The sequence below is a fragment of the Rhinichthys klamathensis genome, unplaced genomic scaffold (genome assembly GCF_029890125.1).
Source record: "Rhinichthys klamathensis goyatoka isolate OS25496 unplaced genomic scaffold, OSU_Roscu_1.1 h1tg000121l_1, whole genome shotgun sequence".
Classification (NCBI taxonomy): Eukaryota; Metazoa; Chordata; class Actinopteri; order Cypriniformes; family Leuciscidae; genus Rhinichthys; species Rhinichthys klamathensis.
The window spans coordinates 6,278,071-6,293,830 of record NW_026606658.1 but is presented as its reverse complement, the minus strand read 5'-3'; the positions used below and the strand labels follow the sequence as shown (position 1 = coordinate 6,293,830).

The 15,760-nt window shown below is 38.8% G+C and overlaps 1 protein-coding gene across 9 annotated transcripts in view; it reads right to left on the bottom strand.

Moving 5' to 3' along the window:
- cacna1g (calcium channel, voltage-dependent, T type, alpha 1G subunit) overlaps positions 1-15,760 on the bottom strand; it is a 254,008-nt gene that overhangs the window by 56,908 nt on the left and 181,340 nt on the right. For all 9 annotated transcript variants that reach the window (XM_056255722.1, XM_056255715.1, XM_056255714.1 and 6 more), the window contains 2 exons: positions 15,099-15,167; positions 9,774-9,958 (listed from right to left, as the gene is read on the bottom strand). In XM_056255722.1, the coding sequence (XP_056111697.1) occupies positions 9,774-9,958; positions 15,099-15,167 (254 nt within the window). The remainder of the gene's footprint in view (positions 1-9,773; positions 9,959-15,098; positions 15,168-15,760) is intronic.

Genomic DNA, 15,760 nt, shown 5'->3' with positions numbered 1-15,760 from the left:
AAGTCTAAAAAGTTATAATAAATGAATAAATAAATATAAAGTAATATGCAAAAATTTATGAAATTGGTCAAAGGTGACAGTAGGCATTAATGTTTTTACAAAAAAAAAATCTATCTAAAATAAATGCTATTTTAAAGTTCTTTATTCATCAAACAATTCTGATAAAAATTATATTTCCACAAAAATATTAAGCAGCACAATAAGAAGAAACACTGATTTAACACCAAATCAACATATTAAAATAATTTCTGAAAGATCATGATACATTTTAAAATTTCATTTTAATTAAAATATAAACAGTTAGAAAACCGTAATAATATTCCACAATATTACTTTTTATGGTATTATTGATAGCATAAGATATCTTAATTTTTTTTCTTTTTTTCTTTTTTTAATCTTACTGACCCCAAACTTTTGAATCTATTTAAATTTTATTTAAAGATTAAAAATATATCCCTTTACAACCGTGGTAACATTCACTTTCATTGTATGGAAAACAGCAGCTTGGACAACCGGCTAAAAGACAGGTATAAAGAAAGTCATACCAGTTTCGAAAGATATTGGAGTGATTAAACAACAGCAGAATGTTAAAGGTACCCTAGAATGTGAAATTGAATTTATTTTGGCATAGTTAAATAACAAGAGTTCAGTACATGGACATGACATACAGTGAGTCTCAAACACCATTGTGTTCTCCTTCTTACTTAAATCTCGTTTTTGAAAAACACCCCTGAAAAATAGGCGAATCTCCACATAACACCGACTGTGACGCAACAGTCGGGATCATTAATATGTACGACTCCAAAAATTTGCATATGCCAGCCCATGTTCAATGACAGGCGAAACTCCGCAGCCGAAGCATAGCAGTTGCTCAGTGTTTGGATACACATGAACAAAAAAAGTATTAATTAGTTCCTTCATCCGAGCCTCTGAAGAAACAATGGGATAATTTTATTTTCTCTGGAAATTTCCAAACATTTCACCGACGACTGTTTCCTCAACTTGGGCCAATACAGAGCCGGCCTCGGATCGAGCTACCAAGCAACACTTTCTGATGTGTAATTGTTCAAGTTCAGACAGGTAATCTTTCTCTCAAAATCGTTCAATACTGTTTATGCATCAGTAAGTCAAGCCAGTGACTAAAATGGCAACTTCACATCGTTTCTTTTAGAAGAATGAAAAAAAACGTATTTAAATTGTGAATAAATTATATACAGAAAGCGATCAAATAACAATCTTTCCACACAGCGCGAGTTTATCTGGACAACTCGTTATGAAATCAATGACGCACGTTACACTGCACAACGAAGCTCTTACTGTATGTACATCATCGTGTTTGCATTGGTGAAAGCATTAGAGAGAGTGCAGAAACTGCGTTACAATGATAAGATCTTCATTCTCGTGATCAACAGAATGTCATCTGTTTGCTCAATGCTCATCACGGCAACATTTTATGTGATGGGAATAGATCTAAATACTTTAAAAACATCTCACGATTCGTTAATCTCGATAGCTGTAATAGTAAAAACGTATAATAGCTGTAGTAAAATTATTCGAGAGAGTTTTATGTAATACATAGCTATTTCATATGCAAGCATGTCAGCCAATCACAGCAGTGGCCGGTTACACTGACTCCCACAGCAGACACGCTGGACTTTGTTTTTTGTACACTCTGTGACTATACAAATCACAACATGTAAATAGAAACATGTTTGCGTTATTTGGTCACTTATTTGGATTAGTATGCTAGCTGCAACCATTTACATCCAGTCTTTGTGCTAAGCTAGGCTAGCGGTGGGTGCGTCAAACAGACTTATAGCGCTTGAAACGTCACGCGCCGTTGATCGTTCAGCGCTTGAAACGTCACGCGCCGATGCACACAAGTCAGTGGTTAGTAACTTTTTGACTCCGACTTCGTCCACTCCGTGCGTTTCTCTGCCCAGGAGGACGCGATCATCTCTGGCATCATTCACTCCGGCACCAACCCAACACCATGGACCCTGGGTGATCCCACAGCGGAAGACACGCATCCAGTTCTGAATGCGCATGCGCGAGCAGTCGGTGTTTGAAAGCTCCGTCGAATCAATTCATTAATCCTTGATTTTCTTTTTTACCACTCATTTATAAACAAGCACTTTCTATTTTTATATCATGGGAACTTATCCTCGATACTATTCCTTATAAAAAACAATCGGATTGCTTTGATATCGCTACTTAGACCCAACTTTGCGAATCTCGGCTACTAGCCTTTAGTCCGCTAGCATTTCACGCGTGGCCTCGCGCCTATTGACCGTCTGATTTTACACCCGTTTCACTGAAAGGATACAGGTTATATCCGGCATTTCAGTCCTAAATTACTAGTGATATTGGTAGTATCACTACTAATCTACTGTTCATCTGTTATGGCGAACATATCAGATGTGTGTCTAACGTTACCTCTGAGTGCAGGTGAGGACACATTCGAACTGATTTCGGTACGATTGGAGCTTGAATCGGTGGAGAAACAGATCCGTGGTCTGCTAGAGAGGCAAGCCGAGCTGCGGGATCGGCGATCAGCGCTTGAAACGTCACGCGCCGATGCACACAAGTCAGTGGTTAGTAACTTTTTGACTCCGACTTCGTCCACTCCGTGCGTTTCTCTGCCCAGGAGGACGCGATCATCTCTGGCATCATTCACTCCGGCACCAACCCAACACCATGGACCCTGGGTGATCCCACAGCGGAAGACACGAGCCAGGACCAGAGCAAGAACCTCTCCGCCCCTCCCGGTCTTCGAGATCTCCACCCGGAACCGCTTCTCCCCTCTTCGCGAGTCGGAACGCGACGACGCCGTGATCATCGGCACTTCCATGGTCCGTCATGTCCGTGCTACCTCAGGTAAGGGTAAGGTGCGCACTCACTGCCTTCCTGGTGCTCGTGTTCTTGATGTCGCCGCACAGGTTCCCGAGATCCTGAACGGTGAAGAGCGCGTCGGAGCTGTGGTGCTTCACGCTGGAACAAACGATATCAGGCTACGGCAGACGGAGGTTCTGAAGAAGGACTACAGGAGCCTGATCGAGGCGGTACGCAGCACAGCGCCTGAGGCAACGATCATCGTGTCTGGACCGCTTCCCACGTACCGACAAGGACAGGAAAGGTTCAGTAGATTATTTGCACTAAATGAATGGTTAATGTCATTGTGTAATGAACAAAAACTGCTCTTTGTAAATAATTGGAATCTGTTCTGGGAGCGACCTAGGCTCTACCGTGCTGATGGCCTGCACCCCAGCAGAATCGGAGCGGCTGTTCTGTCGGACAACATCTCCAAGACGTTACACACCGTATGACTAGAAAATCAAATTCCAAATCACAGTCTTTGCTGTGCCAATTTAATTGATATAAGTAGTGTAGAACATTATATAGAAACTGTGTCTATTCCTCGTTTAGTGAGGCCAAATAATAAATCCACTGTAGGATCTAGGAAAAATCTTATTGTAATTAAACCTGAAAATCTAAATATCAGTGAACAAAAACAATTTCTAAAACTAGGTCTTCTAAACATTAGATCGCTCACACCTAAGGCGGTTATTGTAAATGAAATGGTCACAGATAATAGCTTCGATGTACTTTGCCTTACTGAAACCTGGCTTAAACCAAACGAGTATTTCGGTCTAAATGAGTCTACCCCGCCAGGATACTGTTATAAACATGAGCCCCGTCTGATCGGTCGTGGCGGCGGTGTTGCAACAATCTATAGAGATATTATTAATGTAACTCAGAAAACAGGTCACAGGTTTAATTCGTTTGAAGTACTGGTGCTAAACGTTGCGCTCTTAGATGTAAGAAATAAATCCCTATTATCTCTAGCCTTGGCTACTGTATATAGACCTCCAGGACCATATGCTGATTTCCTAAAAGAGTTTGCAGACTTTCTCTCAGATCTATTGGTCAATGCCGATAAAGCAATAATTGTTGGAGATTTTAACATACACGTAGATTATACAAACGATGCGTTAGGGACTGCGTTTAGAGATTTATTAAACTCCTTTGGGGTCAAGCAGAATGTCAGTGGTCCCACTCATCGTCTAAATCATACACTAGATTTAATTATATCATATGGAACCAATCTAACCGATATAGATATTATACCGCAAAGTGACGATCTCACCGATCATCACATGGTAACTTGTATAATACGCACTGCTGAAATTTGTCATGTTGCGCCACGTTATAGACCAGGCAGAACAATCCTTCCGACCACTATAGATAGATTCTCAAATAGCTTACCTGATCTATCTCAGCTGCTCAGAGAACCCAAACAAACAGATGAACTAGAGGAAATGACTAGCAGTTTGAGCACCATTTTCTCTAGTACATTAGATATTGTTGCACCAATTAGATCAAAAAAGGTTAGAGAGAAAACTAAAGCACCATGGTACAACAGTGCTACGCATGCTATCAAGAGAGAAACTCGTAACCTAGAGCGTAAATGGAAACAAACTAATTTAGAGGTCTTTAGAATCGCGTGGAAAGACAGTATGTCACGTTATAAAAAAGCTCTAAAAGCAGCCAGGGCTGAGCATCTCCGCAAACTAATAGAAAATAACCAAAATAATCCAAGGTTTTTATTTAACACCGTGGCTAGACTAACAAATAAACAGACATCACCCGAGCAAATTATTCCGTTACAGTATAGCTGTAATGATTTTATGAACTACTTCAATGAGAAAATAGAAAGCATCCGAAACACAATTGTAAATGTACAATCCTCTATGGTGTCTTATGATTCAGCCTCAATTATCGCCCCTCAAGAACAACTACACCGCTTTACAACTATAGGACAGGAAGAGCTAAATAAACTTATCATTGCATCTAAACCAACAACATGTTTATTAGATCCAATACCAACTAAATTTCTGAAAGAAGTGTTACCTGTAGTGGAAGAGCCTCTTCTTAATATTATTAACTCGTCTTTATCTTTAGGTCATGTTCCAAAAATATTCAAGCTGGCAGTAATAAAACCTCTCATTAAGAAACCGCAATTAGATCCAAATAACTTAGCAAATTACAGACCGATTTCAAATCTTCCATTTATGTCTAAAATACTAGAAAAGACTGTGTCCGCTCAATTGTGCTCTTTCATGCAAGAAAATGAGATATATGAAAAATTTCAGTCAGGATTCAGACCGCATCATAGCACAGAAACTGCGCTAGTTAAAATTAGAAATGATTTACTTTTAGCTTCTGACCAAGGCTGTATCTCAATACTAGTTCTACTCGATCTTAGTGCTGCGTTTGACACTATCGATCATAAAATACTCTTGGATCGACTACAAATCTACACTGGTGTTCAGGGACAGGCATTAAGCTGGTTCAGATCGTATTTATCAGACCGTTACCATTTTGTTTGTTTAAATGGGGAAAAATCGAAGATAACGTCAGTAGACTATGGAGTGCCGCAAGGATCGGTGTTAGGCCCTCTGCTATTCTCAATATATATGCTGCCACTTGGTAATATCATAAGAAAACATGGAATTAATTTCCACTGTTATGCTGATGACACTCAATTATATATTTCATCACGGCCAGATGAAAACACTAACTCATCAAAATTGACAGAGTGTCTTAAAGATATAAAATGCTGGATGACGCATAATTTCCTGCTACTAAATCCAGATAAAACGGAGGTATTACTTGTTGGTCCAAAAAACTATCCACAAAACCACTTACAATACAACTTTAATATAGAAGGATGTCCTGTTACTCTATCCTCTATGGTAAAAGACCTGGGAGTTATACTAGACCACAACTTGTCTTTCGAAAATCATATTTCATATGTTACAAGAACAGCCTTTTTCCATCTTAGAAACATTGCTAAATTACGTAACATGCTATCTGTTTCCGATGCAGAAAAGTTAGTCCATGCATTCATGACCTCGAGACTAGATTATTGTAATGCTTTATTAGCCGGTTGTCCTGCATCCTCAATAAACAAGCTACAGTTAGTGCAAAATGCAGCCGCTAGAGTTCTTACTAGGTCAAGAAAATATGATCATATAACACCAATTTTATCATCTCTACACTAGTTACCTATCAAGTTCCGTATCAATTACAAAGTACTATTACTGACCTATAAAGCCCTAAATGGTTTAGCTCCTGTGTATTTAATGGACCTTCTATCGCCCTACAATCCATCGCGTTCTTTAAGATCACTAAATTCGAGGCTTCTAGTCATTCCTAGGATATCTAAGTCCACTAAAGGAGGGAGGGCGTTCTCACATTTAGCTCCTAAACTCTGGAATAGCCTTCCTGATATTGTTCGAGGCTCTGACTCACTGTCCCAGTTTAAAACTAGATTAAAGACGCATCTTTTTAGCCAAGCATTTACATAATGCTTACCTTTTATTATACTGCTGAATCAGATCAAATGCATTTAATACTATAAAACTTGAAGAGACTGTAGGTTATCTGTATAGGTTGCATAGTATTTGCAGTCATTACGTTCCTGTGTATATTGCATGAATGACGGGTGGTTGGGCAGATATTGTGTTGCGGTAGGTAGTATGCCATACGGAACCGTTGTCCACTGAAACTGCCTATTCACGCAGCAGTGGGGCTCGACAGCCTTAGTCAACGGGTTGGCGCGTATGGTTGGGCTGCGGAGAGATTGTGAGATTGTGGTTAGGTCTCAGCAGCAGGAGGGACGTAGAGGTCAGTAAGCTGGGCTGAGTTGAGTGGGGGACGGAGGGGGGTGATTTTGGGACGCAAGAGTCACTGTCTTCATGTTTTGTCTTTTACGCCTGTGTTATGGAAATCATCATTATGAACAGCAGCTACGCTAATTATTTTCCCTTTGCTTTTCTGCTGTTATCTCGGGACGTGAGTCCCGAGAAAATGGCGTTCGTCAGCTCCAGTTTGTATCCAGCCTCTCACGGAGACTTCAGATGCTCCAATCACAAAGCCTATGAAGTGACGACTCAACACGGGCGATATGGACTCTCTATGGTGGACGGCACTGATCCTCAACAACTCGTCTTAAGACCGGCGTGCATACTTGGACTTCCAAAAAATACTCTAAATGTTCCGATCCAATCTGACTTGTAATGCTGCCCGAATCATGCACTGTTCCTTCGTTGGCCAGAGGAGAACTGGCCCCCCGACTGAGTCTGGTTTCTCCCAAGGTTTTTTTCTCCATTCTGTCACCTGATGGAGTTTTGGTTCCTTGCCATTGTTGCCTTGGCTTTTGGCTTGCTTAGTTGGGGACATTTAACATTTAATATTCAATAATATTATTGATCTGCCTTACTTAAGGTGGACGTTGACGCAATTTCTTTTAGAAACAAACTTTGTTATATTGTTATATTGTTTTTGTTATATTGTTTTCATGTTATCACTGTGAAGCGCTTTGATACAATCTGTATTGTAAAAAGCGCTATATAAATAAAGGTGACTTGACTTGACACGCCCCTTCAAACAGAGCGTTCAATTCAGAGGTTAAAATCAGGCTAGGAAAAATGGCTTTTTTTTCTAAATTATGACTATTTTTGATCTAAAAAACATACTAACATTATAAGGGCAACCCAGGAAACCTTATAAAATAATAATAAAAAACATTCTACGACACCTTTAAATTCGTGGGTGAACTGTCCCTTTAAGCTCACTGGTCGAGAATAGATACACATGTGGTCTGGATTACCCACCCCTCCCTGGATTGACTTTTGCAGAAGTAGCTGGGCCCACGCTGTGGAGACTTTTTACAGCTGTCTTTGTCTTTCTTTTGATTTCAACTTGGACTTCACACTGAGGTGGATTAATATAAAGTCTGTCTAGGGAAGGATCAAGAAGTTAAACTTTTTCAAAAGGTGTTCGGTGGTGCAGAGGCAGTTGCACACACAGTAAAGTTATCTGAAGCAGAGCGTTCTGGCAGTGGAGGAAACTCTGTGTGAGAATCTTTAAAATGTTCAAGCAGAGGAGCTCGAGGTGAAAACACAGACCGCTTCATGTTTAATTTACAGGGCGTTTTTTCCTCTCCGGGTGCTCTACATTCTCTGACAGTCAAATGAAGCAACTGTCATTAGTTATAATGGGACCTTATCAGATATACTGTTTAAAGGTTAATTCACCTTATGTAATATGCCACTAGAGGATTCAATACTTCATTAGAATCAAAAAAGGAATTCAAGTTTTGTTCCATATACTATTAATTTTCTATTAGGGCATGCTTGGATCTCTATGCACTATTCAGTAGCAGTGGAGTAATAGTGAAGCTCAGGGGTTGTGAAATAAATCATTCATTAGCTGTTTTAGAAAACTAGTGAAGAATGCCATAAAAGATTTTCTGGGAGACGTATTTGTCATGCTCATCAAAATACCTCAACATTATTTGGCACAGTACAGTTCAGCAAACTATTATGCTTCATCAGCACACATTAAAATGCAAATAAATACATAAAAAAAACTAGAAAATCATGGAATCAGAAAAATATAAGTAGGTACAGGTCACTAATTAGCAGACCAGGTATGAAGTTTTTAATGCAAAATAAAAATATATATGATGTACATGTGGCATAAAAAATAAAATCATTATTTTTGTTGTTGTTGATTTTACCTATTTATTTTTTTATTATTATAAGTTCCTTGTATCTTACGGAGTTGCATTAATAAAACGGTAAAACAATTCAATAACATTTCCTTTTCAGAAATGTTTTTAAATTAATGTAATTACAGCATTTTATCCTCAACTTTTTTTCCTTTCTTTACTACTCTGCAGGTGAAAAAGTAAATAATTTACATGTATGCAATATAAAAATTATATGGTTCATATACAGGTGGCATCAAAAATAAGCAGCAAATAAAATCATTCTTTTGTTGCTGTTGATTTTACCTATTAAATATTTTAAAGGGTAACACTTTATTTTAAGGTGACATATTTGCACATTACTACATGTACTTATAGTAATAACAGTAAATTATGCATAATTACTCAGTACTCAGTAATATTACTCAGTACGAATTGGAGTAAGTGCAATGTAACCACGTCACCCTTAAAAAATAGTGTAACCTTTTAAAGTTCCTAGTATCTGACTGAGAAACATGAATAAATTGCGAAAACAAATCCAAACGATCTTTTTTTTCTTTCCAGTTCCTTTTTAAAAATGTTGTTGACAGCACATTTGTTCACTATAACATTGTACCAACATAGCTGAAACACAATAACTGGAAAACGATGTATTTTTAATACAAGTCTCTTGGTAGCATGAGGAACTAGCGGAAGTTGACCCCGAACTTGAAAAGAGAGAAGAGAGCGACTGGGGGTAATAGACCAGTGTAAGCATTTTGTGGGCAAATTGGGCAGGAAAGCTGAATATTTGATTTCGATTTTCTGCTTGAATATGTCATAAATATTTAAGAGTAGGGAAGGCCTCCAGAAGTTCCCTCTGCAGGAGGAAAAGTGCAAGGCACACACACATATGCACACAAATACACATAAATATGCATAAACACAAACACAGCTACATACTGCATCAATTAGGAGCTAATTGATGCATCTAAGTGAGGAAGAGGCTAATTGTGGAACTTCAGGCTGTACATTAATTATGCTTCCTGTAAGAAAGTGGATGCTGATTTAAGAAGTGCAAATCTCGCATTTTGACCCAAAGTACATATAAGTGTTTATGTTGCCTCCAGCAAGGCAGGTGGTGGTGCACTTGTGCATTAAAGCTTTGATGTAATTGTAACTGTTATTTAGCGTAATGACTAAATGCAACACTGAATGGATGTTGTGATCAGCGTACCTGAGCGGCCGCAGGGTTCTCAGTAAACGTAGCACCCGCAGCATGCCCAGGATCTTAGTGCCGCTGTTGAAGATCAGGGATACCAGGATGTCAATCACAGAGATCATCACAAGCATGCCATCCAGAACGTTCCAGCTGCTCTTCAGGTAGGTCTTCTCGCCAAAACACCAACCCAAAGCAACCACCTTCACAACACCAACAAGCAGAGATGATTTAAAACACAAATGTTAAATAAAATTTCAATTAAAGCCAAGCTGTGTACATTTTTTTTATGATAAAACATTTTCTATAGTTTCTAACCCAAACGAGTTATTTGACAGGGTTATCCGTTTGTCCGACCAATGGAAGACGGACGAATTGTGTCATTATAGTCCTAATTTTTGCATAATATAAGTATATGTATGTATACAGTATGTATGTATGTATATATATATATATATATATATATATATATATATATATATATATATATATATATATATATATATATATACACTCACCGGCCACTTTATTAGGTACCCCATGCTAGTAACGGGTTGGACCCCCTTTTGCCTTCAGAACTGCCTCAATTCTTCGTGGCATAGATTCAACAAGGTGCTGGAAGCATTCCTCAGGGAGTTTGGTCCATATTGACATGATGGCATCACACAGTTGCCGCAGATTTGTCGGCTGCACATCCATGATGCGAATCTCCCGTTCCACCACATCCCAAAGATGCTCTATTGGGTTGAGATCTGGTGACTGTGGAGGCCATTTTAGTACAGTGAACTCATTGTCATGTTCAAGAAACCAATTTGAAATGATTAGAGCTTTGTGACATGGTGGAAGTAGCCATCAGAGGATGGGTACATGGTGGCCATAAAGGAATGGACATGGTCATAAACAATGCTCAGGTAGGCCGTGGCATTTAAACGATGCCCAATTGGCACTAAGGGGCCTAAAGTGTGCCAGGAAAACATCCCCCACACCATTACACCACCACCACCAGCCTGCACAGTGGTAACAAGGCATGATGGTTCCATGTTCTCATTCTGTTTACGCCAAATTCTGACTCTAACATCTGAATGTCTCAACAGAAATCGAGACTCATCAGACCAGGCAACATTTTTCCAGTCTTCAACTGTTCAATTTTGGTGAGCTCTTGCAAATTGTAGCCTCTTTTTCCTATTTGTAGTGGAGATGAGTGGTACCCGGTGGAGTCTTCTGCTGTTGTAGCCCATCCGCCTCAAGGTTGTGCGTGTTGTGGCTTCACAAATGCTTTGCTGCATACCTCGGTTGTAACGAGTGGTTATTTCAGTCACTGTTGCCCTTCTATCAGCTCGAACCAGTCTGGCCATTCTCCTCTGACCTCTGGCATCAACAAGGCATTTCCGCCCACAGAACTGCCGCTCACTGGATGTTTTTTCTTTTTCGGACCATTCTCTGTAAACCCTAGAGATGGTTGTGCGTGAAAATCCCAGTAGATTAGCAGTTTCTGAAATACTCAGACCAGCCCTTCTGGCACCAACAATCATGCCACGTTCAAAGTCACTCAAATCAACTTTCTTCCCCATACTGATGCTCGGTTTGAACTGCAGGAGATTGTCTTGACCATGTCTACATGCCTAAATGCACTGAGTTGCCGCCATGTGATTGGCTGCTTAGAAATTAAGTGTTAACGAGCAGTTGGACAGGTGTACCTAATAAAGTGGCCGGTGAGTGTATATATATATATATATATACACACACACACACATACATATATATACATATATATATAGTTGAAGTATTTATTTAGCAAAAAATAAATAAAATAAAATATATAGAGTATGTGTATATGTGCATACGTACATACACACACACACACACATATATATATATATATATATATATATATATATATATATTATATACACACACACACACATACATATATATATATATATATACACATACACATATACATATACACACATATACATATACTGTATATATATTTTTATATATGCTAAATAAATATTTCAACTTTAAGGGCAGGCAATACTTCATATCTGTAAAACCATATTTTCTGTATCAATCACAATTATGAACTTTGTGTACAGTAGTTTCATAACAAATTAATCTTGCAGATGTTAAAAAGTACATACAATTTGGTAAAAATATGCACCCTTCTTTCAAAATCGTACTGTGTTAGAAACTCACAAAAAGAATATGCACATGACAAGAAATGTGAGAAAGCCGATGTGTTTGAAATCTGAATTTGGGAAGAAACACACTTATTCACCTCAGTTCTTTTTTAGTTCTTTCACACTATTGTGGCATTTCTGAGAACATATCAGGTTAGACTGGCATACAGCTGGCATATAAAAGGGGCTCAGAGGGGAGGAAAAAAGCTGAGATAAACAAACCAGGAGTGAGAATCATCTGACTAAAAAGTGCTAAGCATGAATGTGCAGCTCCTAATGATGTTGCTGGTGAATATATCAAACCACAATGTGATCAGACCTCAAAGTGAACAAAGGCATGTCAGGCAACAAAAGCCAGGAGTTTCAACAGCCCTGTCATCTTTATCCGACCCGGAAAGTTTTTGTCAGTCGCCGTTAATTAACCTCCAGTGAGTACGATTATTCTCTGCCATGATTTTCATTTGAAATCTCTTGGGTGGGTGTGACCTGGCATAAAGCAGGGCCCCAGAATAGAAACCCTAGACCTTTGTGACTGACACCTATGAACTTTTCTGTCTTCTCCAGAGAGGCCTCAACATGTTCTTCCATTTCAACGATAGTCATTTGAATATCTGGCAGACAACCCCGCCACCCCCCACCCCCCACCCCTTAGTATTAACTAGTGTGGTGAAGAGTGGAAAATAGAGAGCAGGCCTTACTTTATAGACTTTTCATGTCAGTGTGCTCTTTTTAGGACCTTTATAAGGCAGCATTTGTTCAAATGTTTGATTCAGTTGACTGGCAGCAGTTGAACATGTGGGATTTTAATATTGCTGCCGTAGTCTTTGTTTAGAATTTGTAATTGTCAAAGGGAAGCAGTGACTTAAAGGTATAGTTCACACAAAACATATTGTCATTATTTATTCACCCTCATGTTGTTCCAAACCTGTATGACTTACTTTCTTCTGCGGAACAACAAAAGTCAGTCAATTAATTTTTTTGTGCAGCAATGAATGCATGGCAACTGAAGATTTCAAGCACCATAAAAGTATGACTTCTGCACTAATCCAGGTCTTCTGAAGCCATACAATAACTTTGTGTGAGGAACAGACTGAAATTGAAGTTATATTCACTGATAATCTTTCTGTGAGCTATTGACTGCTGCAAGTGTACCGCTTCTATTTCTGTTACAAATCAATTCTGTTCTTTCTATTCATCTGTTCTTTCTATTCGTTCTATTCATAAAAGAATCCTGACAGAAAAAAGTATTTCCACAAAAATATTGAGCAGCACATCTGTTTTCATTATTAATAAAAAATAAAAATGTTCCTCTTTGTCGCCATCTCTGGTCGAAATCTGCAATTGCAGTTATTCGCGGAATTATAAACTTTACGTGAGTTATACCTCGACACGGCACTGCGTGGATGAACACAATGTTTTGAGGTGAGTGTGCAGCTGTCAGTCACCGCGCCGATGTGGATACTGGCATTCAGAATCACAGATTCTACTTTTTGGAAGTATGACCAACATAAGAATTTTCTCCTTAAAATGTCATCTGAACAAGTAAGTAACATCCACGTTTGTTCTGACCAACTAAGGGAAGAAAATAGGGCTGTAACGATACGCGATATAAAATCGAAATCGCGATACTCAGGTAGGCGATCACAACCCTTCCAACTCCCAGAGTTATCCTTCCTGCAGGGCTCGAATTTCGGCGCGGGATTGCGGGTATTGCGCATAATTCTAATCATTCCCGTAGGTCTCCCATTTATAATGCGGGAAATTCCCCCGATCGTAATCCACACAGATAATAAAATCAAATCATTCTTTTAACAACTATCTTCCAGACGCAATTTCACAAACAGCGTGAGTGTTCAGCGGTGCCGCGCGTCTTCTATCTCTTCTCATAATGTGTTGCGCAAGGCAGGCATCAAGCGCTGCGGCGATAATACACACTCACGTTTTGGAGTCGGGACCATAGACTGTAAGGTCGGGACATGGCGGAATATTCATTTGCACAATCGGGCCAGCAGTGCATCGTGACTGAAGTCTTTTTAAGTCTTACCAGTTTAAACATTCAAGCGATTTTAAACTAATCTGTGCTCGCGCGCTCTCTGAGATTATTTTCTATGCGCACATTCATAGAAAATCCGCCTCAAAAACAGCTGGCCAGTAACTATTTTTCGCGGATTATATTGCTTTAACACGCAAAATTGTCAATTTCGGTCTTTGTGAGTAGGCTATACTCTAAATATAGTCGGTTTTGTCTTTAATAAGCATAAAACGTATGCCAGTATAATGAACACAGGATCCGTGCCATTAATTTTGTTGTCAAAACAACAAAAGATGGCTTTAAGTTAAAGGAATCAGGATTAATAGCCTATGTATTTAATTTATTCAGGACTAAAATACTACCCAGTGTTATTTTCCATTTGATTACTTTATTCAGTATCTGTATATGAATACTAGTGTTAGACCTATTCAAAAACTTTTCTCTTTAATTGTCTTTATTTGTATCTTTATTCTATTGTATTTATTTGTGCTACTTTTTTCAATTTAATTAAACAATTTAAATCAAGCTTCCTTGTGATGTGTAAATTCTTAACAACAATATTACCCCATTGTAAAAATGCAATGAGCGCAAACATTTAGGCAAGATAAATGTAATAATTTTGTTTGGAAAAAATCCCCCCCATGAGAATCATCTAAGGGGGATTCCCCCCCCCCCCATATTCCAAAACGAAATTCAGAAATGAAAATAAAAAATGTAACACCTTTATGATGCTTTTGCATGTTTTTTGAAGCTTGTTCATTCTAACTGCACAGAAAAAAGTGACAATCCCAGCTTTGAAAACTCCTTTTAAGTGGAATTACGGAAGTCATACAAGTTTGCAACAACATGAAGGTGAGTAAATAATGACAGAAGTTTCATATTTGGCGGAACTGCCTTTTTAAGTACAGTAAAAGAGCTGCAAGTCTGGTTATCTGAAAAGCCAGTGACATGACATGTTTTTACCAGACTACATTAGCCCTGCTGATCTAAGAGAGATCGTCACTATAAAAGCCACAGGGAACTGAAGTTAGACTGCTTTTGGCTGGTATTCTAGCCCAGGCGGTGTGTTAGTTCACCCTCTGTCAGAGAATACACCACACAGAGACAAATGCCAACCCCGTCACCTACCTTTATTGTCATTTCGGTCACAAAGATGGCAGTAAATATGTAGTTGGACAACGTCAGGAAGATGCGTTCCTGCGGAGAGAACCAGACAAGCAGGGAAAGTGACGGGTGAGTCAGTGCTGGATCAGAGTAGATTCATATGTGTGTGTGTGTGTGTGTGGCATAACACATTAGAGGTGTCTCCTGTGAAGGCATCTATTGGACTAAGACTCTGCCCACGCTTTACTCCACGGGCATTAACATCACATACTCACACGCACACCACATGCAATAAATTTCATACAGCATCCTTGCTGGATACTACTAGATAACACAGTGGGTAACAAATGGATAAGTAACAGCTTCATGACTGTAACTATCTCTCTGAAGTCCAAATAAGTAAATCAAATCTAAAAAATCATTATCAAAGACATAAAAGAAAATACGATAAATTCTTAAAGGGCTCATATCATATATAATTTTTTTTTTTTATTCCCTGGGGCCCATTTATAATGTTAGCCAAGTATCTTGTGTCAAAACACACCTTATTTGTCTTATGACTATTTACTATCACCTGACCCCAAAAATGGGGGGGGAAAAATGTTGCCTTCAAGAAATAGTGTTTAGTTGGTTACTAATTCCAAATTACATGACAAAAACTGTAGCTAGTCATGTAATCCATTACA